At 41.8% G+C, this 13989-nt stretch overlaps 1 protein-coding gene across 1 annotated transcript; it reads left to right on the plus strand.

Annotated features, from left to right (window-relative positions):
• Window positions 1–104: 104 nt before the first annotated feature.
• On the plus strand, window positions 105–4856 carry c1ql3a (complement component 1, q subcomponent-like 3a). The gene is made up of 2 exons (XM_041861312.1): window positions 105–1395; window positions 4391–4856. The coding sequence occupies exons 1-2, from the start codon at window positions 808–810 to the stop codon at window positions 4568–4570; spliced, it is 768 nt and encodes a 255-aa protein (XP_041717246.1). The 5' UTR covers window positions 105–807; the 3' UTR covers window positions 4571–4856.
• Window positions 4857–13989: the final 9133 nt, after the last annotated feature.

Here is a 13989-nt window from a genome sequence, read left to right on the forward strand (position 1 = left end):
TGCCAAGTCTGTATCGGACCGAACGAGATATCAAGATAACGGAATGGGTGTTCTTACTTTGCACTAGATTTCCATCTTTTATAAGAGGGTGCACTATCTTGCCCTCCCTCTCTGTTCTTTCTTCTCTCTCTGTGCAGTGCAGACTACTGCGCCTACAACTCTGTAAACTACGCGCTCTGATCAGAGGCACTCCGCTCTCCACACAGGGCTTGAGGACATTACCAGCGGTTTATGGAAGAGTGGTGCTTACACCTGATATGCTGCTTTTCTTTAACCAACTCTGGACTGTGTACACACTGGTAGACTTTTAGACAATTTGGCTTTGGATATAAGCTGTGGAGCGTTGGAGAATAAAGGAGAGGAAAGAGTGCGTTCTCCCGCCGAAGTGTTTTTTTGTGCTGCGCGTCCACACGTGGCTGCTTACAGCAGGGCTTTAAAGTACAGCCACCACCTCACAGAAATGCTGAAGACAGTGTTTTTTTTTTTTTATCACTGACGACTTAAAGCAGCCAGGAAAAGGGCTGAACTTTCCGATTCGGTGAGACTTAAATAAGCAAACATCAGCACAAAAAGTAAAGAGCGGAAAGAAAAAAAGAAAAACTGACTCGCAGGGGGCTTGGCCCAAAACAAAGTTCATTACCATTAGCTTACCAACAAACCAATATTGGCTCTATAATTTTTTCTTTCTAAAAGCGTACCTCATCAACCACCAAGATTTCACCCAAAAGCAGACAAGAGGATCGCCCTGCGCTGACGAGACTGGTCGGCAGGAAGCGGCTAATAGCGGCTGGAGTGCTCGGAGTCGTCATGGTGTTAGTGCTGGTGATTCTGATCCCAGTTCTGGTTAACTCCGCTGGAACTTCAGCGCACTATGAGATGCTGGGAACCTGCAGGATGGTGTGTGATCCATATGGAACCAAGTCACCGACCGCTACGGCAGACACGGTGCGAGCAGACAACAGCCTCATGCAGTCTTTACCAACTTTTATAACAGGTCCGAAAGGAGAACCGGGCCGCCCGGGGAAGGCTGGACCCAGAGGCATCCCAGGTGATCAGGGCCCGCCCGGTCCGATGGGGCCACCCGGGGAGAAGGGGGAACCGGGACGGCCTGGACTACCGGGGCCACCGGGACCCAATGCCGCGGCGGGGGCTATCAGCGCGGCCACGTACAGCACCGTTCCCAAAATCGCGTTTTACGCAGGCCTTAAAAAGCAGCACGAGGGCTACGAGGTGCTGAAATTCGACGACGTGGTCACTAACCTGGGGAACCATTACGACCCCACAACGGGGAAATTTACCTGCTCCATACCTGGGATATACTTCTTCACTTATCACGTCCTGATGCGCGGAGGAGACGGAACCAGCATGTGGGCAGATCTCTGCAAAAACAATCAGGTACGGACGGTGCGCCAAGAATTACGCACAGACTGAGGCGCATATTGTTGTAGCCTTTGTGTGTTTATTGGCAAATATGTTTAAAAGTTTCAGGCACTTGTCACTCGAACGCCAGAAATGACGTTCTAACTGGCGTTCGAGTGATCTCTCTTTTTTGCTTCATGGGAAAATAAGTAGGAACCGAAAGGTGACCAAATGCATAAATCATTCAAACAGACATTGTTGAACATGATAAATATAATGCTATTAGCTTATTTCATGAGTGTAGCTGGAAAGGGTATAATACCTTTTATTATTTGGCCTTAAAAAATAAATAATCTAATTGGTCTGAAAAGTAAAATGGAGTTTGTTTCGTTAAACTCAATCATTCAGTCTTAGGAGGAATTGAATGTCAACCCAATGTCAATTCGTTAACCCAATTAGTGTTGAAAATGTATTATGATAACAATGGATAATCTTTGCCTCAGGTCCATTGTCCCAATAGCGCTGTCCCTCTACACTTCCGTTTGCATCAATTACACCCAACACCGGGCATCTTCAATCAGACATCCATACGCCTCCTGTCAGCGCGCGCACGGGCACGACTGATGAAGTCCAACGCAATGTTTGAGTGGGGGAAAAGTGTCCCTTTCGTTTTATTGTCGCCTGGCTTTAGCCTATAGACTACTACATATGCTGGAGTGATTATTTAAATAGAAACACTCATGCATGCGTCTAACTGGCTTCCTGTCTTTGTGACTTGATTACATTATGCTAAATCTGATACAAGATCATCCTAACAATTGTTTATTATTTTCATAACAAGTAAAACAAAATAGGCCTATCATTATTTTTTTCAAAATCATTATTATTATTATTAGAAAATCCTTAATCATAATATGATCATAATATGTAGATTTAGCAATAGCTTGTTACTCACACTTGATAGGCTACAAATAATATTTTATCTCCTTTTTCAACAGTGCTTCAACCATCAGAATTGATAGATTCTGCTCATAATATTATAGCCTAGCTGCTGTCAGAGAGCACATCTAATCCCTATTCCCTCGGGACATCCCGTGTCACCAAGCCACTGTTAGTCTCCACGACTCACAGAGCCCGCTTCGCCATGCGCATCCCCCTGTCAACGGCCACCGTGCTCGGTGTACGGGGTGACCAGGCAGCCACTTAGGCTAAAGCCCGGAGCTCATTCTGCACAACACAGCTACAGTACGGGCCAATCAGTTCACAGCACAGACAGAGAGGTTTAGCTGAAACAAAAACGGTACTTTTGGTGTGTAAAAAAAAAAGAACTAAGACTGCCAAGAGACTTACTCAGTTTTTTTTTGTTGTTGTCACATCCAGTGTTCGAAAACAGCATGCTGAACTGAGGACTAGTAGAGGTCAAGCTTGAGCTAAAGCAGAAATAAACAATTACAAATAATTAAATAAATACTTTATTTATTCACTCACTCAGATAATTAAAATTATTTTGATTAGCCTAAAATATGCCTTTAGTCCCGAGCGTTTACTGTATCATTTAAAAATAAAGTTGTTTTAAATAATTCAGATGTTATTCATTATTTTATTATAGTGAATGAACAGTGCTTGCTGTGCATGGCTTTAATGGCATTTAAAGGTTGTTTTCCATTTGAATCTCCACACACAGAACATCAAAATTGTGTTACGCAATCAGTGGATTTATACCAACTTCCCTAATTTACAGTCTCATGTTACACCTTACAGAAGGTGTCTGAGGAGACTCATTTGAATAAACAGTAGCCCATGATTCCCTGCTATGTTTCACTTTCTAGATCTTAATGATGTTCATGTTCATCAATCAATGAATATTGATAATTAGTAGGCTAATTAGGGCGATATTGCTGAACAATTTCTGGTTGATGACAAGTCTGGATAAGTGTAGCCTAATTAGGCTTAGGCCTATCCTTCATATGGACTTTTACCATCCCTTTCTCGATGTGAAGTTGAGAACTCTTTTATTGGTTGTTTTAATTGATTGTGGTATTTTGTTATTTAGCTCAAATAGTTGTTTTAGCAATAGTTAGGGTCAGAATGCAGAATTCAAGGTTCTTCCTGACACTCAAGCCTCTGGTGTCCAGGTAGTTAGGGTCAGAATGCAGAATTCAACGTTCTTCCTGACACTCAAGCCTCTGGTGTCCAGGTAGTTAGGGTCAGAATGCAGAATTCAAGGTTCTTCCTGACACTCAAGCCTCTGGTGTCCAGGTAGTTAGGGTCAGAATGCAGAATTCAAGGTTCTTCCTGACACTCAAGCCTCTGGTGTCCAGGTAGTTAGGGTCAGAATGCAGAATTCAAGGTTCTTCCTGACACTCAAGCCTCTGGTGTCCAGGTAGGCCTATTGTGTATTGGAGCTGTCCATGGGGCTGAAACAGTTATCGCCTCTCTTTATCATCTACATTGGAAGCAAGACAAAGGCCTAGCCTATGACTCTAATATGTTGTTTTTAGAACAGTGTGCAGTCCACTATAGTACTGCAATTTGGAGTCATAAACATTGGATTATGTACACATTTTGTATAAAAACTCTCCAGAAGGCAATTCAATTGAGTTGCATACTGACAAAAAAGTTATCTTTAATATCATCTGCATTAAACATTTATGAAACTAAAGATAATGTTATTGTAAAAATGTAAGCAAACTTGTTAGTGTTAATACAACACAATATTTTAAGTTAACTGATTACTAGAACATTGCTAGTCTGGCAACCTTCAGGGGGGAACCTGCTATGGGACTCCAATGAGAAATATTGGGTTAAGGTGCTGATTCAATTCCATTCAATACAATTTTAATTATCCACTCAAGGGAAATTAAGAAAGACATATTACATATCAACATGGCTATTCTCCTCTAGGCTTGAGCCAGTGCCACAGTGAGTTGGTGGCAGTTATCTATATACATCTGTCTCCATTACCCTGTAGGTTTGAGCCAATGCCATGTGTTCATGATAACAAACTGTGTCTCCATACATTCCCCTCTAGGTTCGAGCCAGTGCCATAGCCCAGGACGCTGACCAAAACTATGATTATGCCAGTAACAGTGCCGTGCTGCATCTGGAGCCTGGAGACGAGGTCTACATCAAACTGGACGGGGGCAAGGCCCACGGGGGCAACAACAACAAGTACAGCACCTTCTCTGGATTCATCATCTACGCAGATTAGCTAACAGACCTAGCCTCAACCCTCAGTCAACCTACAGCCTCACCTCTCAATCATACGGAACACCCTCTCCATGATCTGTCCTATAGCAACTATAGTAACTATAGGCCCTAGTTACTAAAGTTACTATAGTGACTAATACTATAGCTGAGAGTTGAGGCTATAGGACCTAGCCACAACTCTCAGTCCCTCCTACAACCTCAACCCTCAGTCACCTACTTACAGAACACCCTCTCCATGTATAGGACCTAGCCTCAACACTCAACCCTGAGTCACCTAATATCGCAAGCCCCCCAATTGGATGGAAGGCTGCTGAGGGTGGGTGATTCTCAAAGACGGGGTAATTGAGTTTCGTCCAATCCTACTACTGGATCCAAACTGCCTGAGGGAACTGCCTGTGTGTAAAGAAAATTAAAGAAGAAAAGAAGAAGACGAGTTACAGAAGAACAATTTCAAAACATAAATTGTAAGTCAAACAGAAGTGCTGGCCTTCATTATTCTACCACCAAAGCAGTAAACTAGTGTACATCTTTGTTTGTGTAGCTATATAAACGAAGTCTAATCGTGTGATGATGAGAGTTTTTATGAACACAGAACCAGATGATTGTGTGCAATAACCCACATAAACAAACCATAATTGTCCTTGCTGTGCGTGGTGTGTTAAAACCTAAGGCAAGATAATACTTTCTGAGGGTTGCCAAGCAACTCGGATTCTTACATGTTGGAGAAAGGTTGGGTGTGGGTTGTAAGGTTGTAAGGACATGGGGGACGATGACATCATCTTAAATCTGGTTTCTGTTCATGGTCGGGAATGGACTATGGATATGGTGTCCCTACTAGCTCTATAAATAGTCATTCCTTTCCCTTATTAATTACATAGACTTTAAGGCCTTATAAAAAATACCTTCAACATCATTTTTAAAGGGATAGTTCCTTTACTGCAGAGCTGCTTTCTTATGGTTATAGCAGACACAGCCTTTTTGTTTACAAAAAGTAGACATGGTTTCTATACATTCTTAGAAAAAAAGGTGCTATCTAGAACCTAAAAGGGTTATTCGGCTGTCCCCATAGGATAACCCTTTTGAGAACCCTTTTGGGTTCCATGTAGAACCCTTTTCACAGAGGGTTCTACATGGAACCCAAAAGGGTTCTAGTTGGAACCAAAAAGGGTTCTACCTGGAACCACAAAGGGTTCTCCTACGGGGACAGCTGAACAACCCTTATGGAACCCTTTTTTCTAAGAGTGTACAGTATGTATACTTTTTCTGAAGGTCAAACCTAAACTGCTCAGTGGTTAAGTCCACTTAGCCCCCATTGTTTTACGCTAGACGAATCATCAAGTGCTGTGTAGGAGTGACGCTACCTGATGTAAAACAATGCTTAGCCCCATTAGTTCAACACAACAGTGTGAAGTTACAGTATTGGAATGCTACTGAAAGAAAGCACTATGCAGAACTACGAGTTTGGCTACTATGTAAATGTATATGTACGTATCTTAAAGAGAGTTTAACAAGACTGTGGATAGCACCACTTAATTATTGTGTAAATATTATAGTGATTATGAAATTGTTCTTATTTTTCGCCCCTATAAATGTACAAAAATGTTGAAAGAAAGAGCACAGGTTGGATAACCTACCGCTTCGTATTAGAACCATAGTCTAACTTAATGGGACATGCATTACCAGTCCTATCGTTACTGATATGTGTGTGACTATGGCTGCATCTGAAATGGCACCCTATTCCCTATATAGTACACAGCTTTTGATCCGAACCCTATGGGCCCTTGTCAAAAGTAGTGCACTATGTAGAGAATAGGGTGCCATTTCAGACGCAGCCTATTAGATCAGGACACGTTCTTCTATTGTATTCCCTGGACACACTTCACCTGTGTACTGTTTACTCAAAACATGTTGCCATTAAATGGACAAATCTAATCAGATTATCAGATTCCTGTATTTATCTTTCTGATTTAATCATATTTATTATAATATAAGCATTAAAACAACTGTCTGGATGGGTGTTCAGTCATCGCTGGGTTGTTTGTCTGTGGTTGGTTAGAGGGGAAAAGGAGTCTCCTCACACTTTAATCAGATAGAATTTCAACATTTTAATTCACTAAGCTTTCTGTCTGTGAAGTGTGGTTGGTTACACAGAAGAGTAAAGTCACTGAAGTGTTCAGTCGATTTTAAGTAAAGGCATCCTCACATTTAATTCCTGCACAGTAATTGTGCAAGTCTTGTAGAACTTAGAACATGAGCTTCCACAGTTCAGCCACAGTGTTTCTACTCCAGGAGGTCTCTCAGTATGACAGCTGATGTAGCCAGTTCTTAAAGAAACGATCCAACCCACACTTTACTCAATGGTTGAATGGTTCTCCATCTGTGCCTCTTGGGAGTGTATGGAAAATTCTGGTACACCAAGTTCTGTCCATTAGGACATCACTGAGCGAGAACTTGGTGTACCAAGATCTCACTCGGGTGAGTGAGGTTTATTTGGTCATGGGCATGGGTTAGTACTTGTCACTGACTCTCTCTACACCTCTTAGAGAGATATAGAGGTCGATTCAATCCGTATGGCTGAATTTAAAGGTAATTTCCGACATATGCAGCATCTACCGTGAATACAGTCTCCGCTAACGTGGGAACATGCCTTTATATGTATTTTGCGCTGTAGCGCAGCTCTAAAGCGCTACGGATTGAATCAAGCCCTTATAGTTGCTTTGTTGTGAGTCACTCTGGCTCACCGCAGAGTTCCAAAGGGCCATATGGGCACTTTAGAAGTCATCTGAGTGGAAAACAACATTGGACAGACTCAGACAGAGAACGAGGAGAGAGGAAGAGAAGAATGGAGAGAGTGAGGGAATAGGTGAAGGAGAGTGGTGTCAGGGAGAACAATGCAGCGGTGTCAAGGCGTACAATGCGGCAGCCTCACACCTCTGTTAGCGCTCCAGATGGGGCTTCGGTCTGGCCGGTGGTACAGATGTCGGATCTTATTTTGAACCAGTTTGCTACAGCAGGAAAATTATCCTGCATCAACAGGACATTAATTATTATGTGGATTATAATTATTGGACATTTTCATATTGTAGGGGTTGATACATTTTTCGTAAGAGAAAATCAAGTCTGAAATGTAAAAGTGGTAATGACAAACTTCAGAAGCCTTTTTAAACCTCAAATAAACTACAAGTTCAACATTTCCTGCATTTCAGGAAATTTCTCCTGCAACAGGGTGATCAAATTAAGATACTTAATCTGTACAGGGGAGGGGGGTGTCTGGTTATGGACAGGACAGGACAGAACACAACTTAACTTCTTGATTTATTCTTTCATCTCCAGCAAACTCTGTTTACTAAACAACATACCCACTCTATACGACACAGCAGGGGTCAAGGGTTATACACAGAGTTATGTAGTCAATATTGAATATTACATAGTATTATACTGATGAATGACTGCATTGTCACGGCTTGTTAGTATGGTGATGATCTATAAAATAAGGCTATGCACAATGCTGCTATTTTGGGGAGATTTCCCTTCAGGTTTTTGAAATCTGAAAGATTTATTTCATACTGTCAGAATTCTGTGAATTAAATATTCACAGAATTCTGATCATGCAGTACTAATTTAACCACACCCCCAGGCTAAATTTCTACCACCTTAAATCGGTTGGGGACGAGATTAGTGCTAATGAATTGTCCTATAGGCAAGTAAACATAATTGGATGACGTAGTATTGACAGTGAATTATATTTGTGAATTTGAATTGAATTTAATGTTTGGATTACAAAAGCATCATCCTGGAGGTTGGATTGGGCCAATCAGTGAGCTGTGGGTCAAAGGTCATGACTCTGTGTGAGTTCATCGTGATCCTAAATGACCCTGCAGGAACACGTACTAGGCTGGTAACAATACCACACACAGACACACATCTAACCTCTCTATTGACGAGGATCTGTGGTATCTACAGCCTTCATGCAACATGTTGATACACTGGAGATCAAAGGTTATCTTCTTACACACACACACACATACACACACACACACACCAAATGGAGTGACCTTTTACTCTCAGGTAATCAATAACATCCTCAGCATCTTCAGTACGGTGACTTTATTAATCATTATAATGACTCTGATGTTGGCCTCTACATGCCACATGAAAGAGGAGTTATATCACACATTTATCTCAGAACTGCAGCTAACAGTCAGATTTCTCCTCATTATTAGTCACAAATCACAATTACTTCTTCAAATCAACAACTCCATAAATAAATGGATAAATGCAAAAGATCGTAATGCTACGTCAGCGCTAGTCACTCTGCACATACCGGTCTTCTAGCCTCTCCTATTGTGTCATCAGACATACAGTATGTCTGTTACATAAAAGATACTTCCACAATCCAATCAAATCAGACTTTATTTTCCCTTCATTCAGAAGGAACCAACCAAGGACATCTGTCTGTGACGTGTCTAAAACGTTGTACTGCTTCCTTTCTTCCTTCTGTGTCTTTTCTTCTCCTGATGGCGGGCTTTAATAATAGTAATGTCCAGGTTGTGATTGCTCCTACGTGGCCGTCAGACCGTCATTTATCACACAGAGTCCTGCCTAGCGGAGCCACCTGTTCAGAAGGCTGCTGGCTGGCTGGCTGGCTGGAAGTGTGTGTCTTTTTCTAATTCGGTGTGTGTGTTTGTGTGTGTGTGTCTGTGTGTCTCTGTGTGTGTTTGTGTGCGTTTGCGTGTGCGTGTGCGTGTGTGTGTGTGTGTGTGTGTGTGCGTGCGTGTGCTGGCTGCTGATGTCCTTCGTAATGAGCTGTCTGTCCCAGACCCCATTAATCACACATCAGTTACCGACAAGGGACACGGGACAGGGGACATCTTAGTTTGACAGAAACCCAACCTACAGATCATACACATACAGGTACACGTGTGAGACTCACAGTCTATACCTGATCTGAACCAAGACATCAACTAATACAGAACAATAACATTATATTCCATTGCCCCTTTCCTCCCCTCTCCCTGTCTCCAGTTTATTGTGCTGTCCTATAAAATATCCATCCTTCCTCTCCTTTTTTTGAGTCCCTTGTATTCTATTGGCCAAGACGAGATCTGCCAAATGTAAAAATAACACTGTCTACAAAGTTGGTTGGAAGACATACAGACATTATCCATCCTGTTGACGTCTTCTTGGTACAGACAGCCCTGTGTGAGGACTGAGGACAGAACAGCTGAATATACAGATGTAGGATCTTAATTTGAGCCAGTTTGCTACAGCAGGAAAATAATCCTGCAGCAACAAGACATTTGAATTATTATGTGGATTATAATTAATGGACATTTTTCTAGGGGTTGATACATTTTTTGTAAGGGAAAATCAAGTGGAAATTACATACTTCAGAAGACTAAACCTTAAATACACTACATGTTTTAAATGTCCTGCATTGCAGGAAAGTTCTCCTGCAACAGGATGATCAAATTAAGATCCTACATCTGTACTGTCTCCGGTCAAAAAATCATAATGGGAAACAATGTCCACAATACCGGAGGAATTTGCAGATCAGAAGATAGATAAATAGAAGAAGTGCTATTAAGCAGGTTTACACCTTCTGTCCATGCACGCACACACACACACACACACACACACACACACACACACACACACACACACACACACACACACACACACACACACACACACACACACACACACACACACACACACACACACACACACACACAGCTCATTGAAAAGATACCCTTAGGTGCCATTACTGCAGAATGGGTCTCCAGGACAGAAACCAATATAAATTGATAAAAATGCCAAGGGAATATGCTGGGTGTCATTTATCTACCGGAGCAGCGCTCAAAGATTCTAGGTCCAGAGTCTGGAGGAGAAGCCTGAATCAATCTGTATGGTTATTTCTGAGTGCTATTATATCTGAGGGGCATCTGTAATGTTGACATGTTGTCCTGCTTAGGACTATTATATAAGGAGCACAGACAGCCAGTCACAGACAGACAAGGCCAACAGACAGGATAGTCTCACTAGAAGAAGCTACTCTCCATGGCTGCGTTCTAAATGGTACCCTTACATAACAATTTGTGGTTTCAAGGGACATTGCAGACAATCCAGTAATGTAAATGGTAAATAGTTGAAAGTGACCCAAGTAGCCTGTGTGGAATAGGAACAGTTGATAACAAAAGCATGAATGGTTGTAACATTTATAAAACCTCATATTTCTTACATGGTGGTCATTTGAGCCAGATCTCTTAGCTACTTTACTTTTTTGAACTATCCTTTAAAAATATGACATCATAATGGAAACCTCTGATCAATATTTGATCCTGTCACGGACGTTGACGGACGGGTCAGACCAGGGCGCAGCGTGAAATGCATCCATGTTTATTAAACCGAATAAACATACAAAAACAACAAAAGGCAACGAAACGTGACGTCGGAAGGCTATAAACTAACACGCCACACACAAAACAAGATCCCACAACACAGGCAGGAAAACTGGCTGCCTAAGTATGATCCCCAATCAGAGACAACGAGCGACAGCTGCCTCTGATTGGGAATCACACCCGGCCAAACATAGACATACAACACCTAGATCTAAACATAGATCTACCATCACATCAAACTAAACATGCACACCCTGACCAAACTAACTAGAGTTATATAGGTCAGGGCGTGACAGATCCAATGAGAACTGAGAAAGTATAACATTTTTAAACCATGCCTGTGCAATGTTATGGTGTATCGTGACTCAAACTCATTCAAAGGTTTATTTACATTTCAATGAATAGTTCTGTCTGGGGAATGGGCGAGAAAGACTGAGAGAAAGAGAGAAAGAGAAAGAGAAAGAGAAAGAGAGAAGAGAAGGGAAGAAGAGAAAGAGAAGGGGAGGAGAGAAAGAGAAGGGGAGGAGAGAAAGAGAAGGGGAGGAGAGAAGGGGAGGCGATAAAGAGAGGGGGAGGAGAGAAGGGGAGGAGATAAAGAGAGGGGGAGGAGAGAAAGAGAAGGGGAGGAGAGAAGGGGAGGAGAGAAAGAGAAGGGGAGGAGAGAAGGGGAGGAGAGAAAGAGAGGGGGAGGAGAGAAAGAGAAGGGGAGGAGAGAAGGGTAGGAGAGAAAGAGAAGGGGTGGAGAGAAGGGGAGGAGATAAAGAGAGGGGGAGGAGAGAAAGAGAAGGGGAGGAGAGAAGGGGAGGAGATAAAGAGAGGGGGAGGAGAGAAGGAGAAGATAGAAAACAAGAAGGGAGGAATGCATTAATCAGAAGGTAGATCAATGGCTGTGTGTCACATTCAGGAAGAAGCTATATCTGTATGTGTCTTTCTAGAGTGAAAACATTGCCCTGTGAGTTGTGTGTGTGTATGCGTGTGCGTGTATGTGTATGTGTGTGTGTAACACACACAGACACGCACGCACGCACACGCAAACACACACACACATACACACATACACACACTCCCTTCCAATGTTTTTAATCAGGAAAGGTCAGAGCAGAGGGGGAATGTGAGGTGTTTAAATTATAATGACGAGAGAGAGGAGGGTTGGAGAACAAACATATTAACAGCATCCCACCTGAAAGGAAATGTGGGAGTTAGGAGGGAATGAAATGTCGTTGGCCTTGCTGCCTCATATTGGGTAGAGGCCTCTGTGACTCAAGGAGATCAACTTTCATCTCTAAGCACAACTATAAACACAGCTAAAATGCTAACGAACCATGAAAAGCTAACTACAGGCCTTAATTTGCAATCACTACTCTTATGACATTATTATTATTAATTTTTTTACTGTTTCATCCAACTCTTTATGGGATCATCCTAACTTTCAAATTCCAGAAGGAAGGAGATCAAACATCTGTAGTGGGCCTGTACAGTCTATTTACATATATTCCCACAACAAACTTCCATAGGACCACACTCAAGAGTGTATAGGTCCTTATCAATAAAACGTCACAAGAGCGTTCCATTTGGCTGCTGGGGGGCAAAGAAACCTCCAGCTCCGCTAAAACCATTGACAACTATGTGCCGTTTTCAAGGGATTGTTAAATAAATGTTATAACTATTTGGTTTTAATATTTTGAAGAGCATTGTCAGAACTACACATTTCCAATTATTCCACATTTAGCTCTATCATCAGAGTTATACAGCAAGTAACTGCATGGGTTTCATATGGTGCTTTACTGGATCAGTAAACATCAATTGATTATACATGTAAATTATTTTCAGATACGTGATGGTAGCCTATCCATTTGGCATGTAGCTAGCTAGCTAGCTAAACAAACACCATGTGTCATTTAGCTTGCTTCATCAGAGCTTAGGCTTTTGGAAAAAGCTTGACATCGGCAAGTCCTCGTACTGGGAAGCAAATCAAACAATATTTGGATATAGCCATCTGGTTTATCCCCTGAAAGTTAGCGCTTGTTAACTAGCCATATTGACGTGATCTGTTATTAGCTAGCTATCCAATGTGACATGGTCCATCAATCAATGTAGCCTAGCTTTGCTTTATCTTGGCCAGGTCACAGTTGTAAATGAGAACTTGTTCTCAACTGGCCTACCTGGTTAAATAAAGGTGAGAAAAAAAAAAAGTAGCCTATCATGTCTGATCAGCAGTAATCATGATTAAACACTCTTAAAAACAATGTTGAAAAGGGTATAATCTTAGCTAACTTCGCTAGGTAGGCCTACGTTGGTTGGAGAACCACTATGTTTAGCCAACTGTACAAAGTTTATACCTGTAGCTTGTAAAGTAAACATTATCAGCTAACAGTATATCGGCATATGCATCCTTCTGCTGCTTGACAGGCAGAGCCCACAAAGGATGCCACTCATAGGCCTACTTGTCAGGTATAGTTCACTTTTATTTTATATCACTCAACTATCCAATTAATGGTGGCCAATATTGAGCGATATCGTGAGGATAACCTCACGTATCTGAAATGACGTGATCAATTGATGTTTATTGATCATGAAAAGCATGCAGATAACTGCTGTATAACTCTGATGATATCGCTAAATGTGGAATAATCTGACATTTGTAGTTTTGACTATGCTCTTCAAGAGGTGATGATATTACAACCAAATATTTAACATTTATTTAACGATCCCTTGAACGGAACGCAGTTGTCAATTGTTTTAGTGGAGCTGGGGGTCTCCTTGCCCCCAAGCAGGCAAATTGAATGCTCTTCACCTTACTGTAACGTTTTATTGATAACGACCTATATTGACCTGCATATACACCAGGCAATACTATTGTCTGAATCTATAAGTGTCTAAAGGGCTCTTTTCAATCCGTACCACTGAAGATCTGCTTTATAGCGCAATTAACAATTAAAGGCAATGTTCCCGTGGTCGCGGAGTCTGCATTCATGATAAACACTGCAAATGTCGGCTCCATCGGAAAATACCTTTCAAT

The sequence above is a fragment of the Coregonus clupeaformis genome, chromosome 34 (genome assembly GCF_020615455.1).
Source record: "Coregonus clupeaformis isolate EN_2021a chromosome 34, ASM2061545v1, whole genome shotgun sequence".
NCBI lineage: Eukaryota > Metazoa > Chordata > Actinopteri > Salmoniformes > Salmonidae > Coregonus > Coregonus clupeaformis.

Excerpts from the sequence above, each read along its gene's own strand:
- c1ql3a (XM_041861312.1), top strand. The coding sequence starts at position 808 with ATGGTGTTAGTGCTGGTGATTCTGATCCCAGTTCTGGTTAACTCCGCT. Across the intron at positions 1,396-4,390 it reads ATCTCTGCAAAAACAATCAG|GTTCGAGCCAGTGCCATAGC; the intron begins GTACGGACGGTG and ends ATTCCCCTCTAG.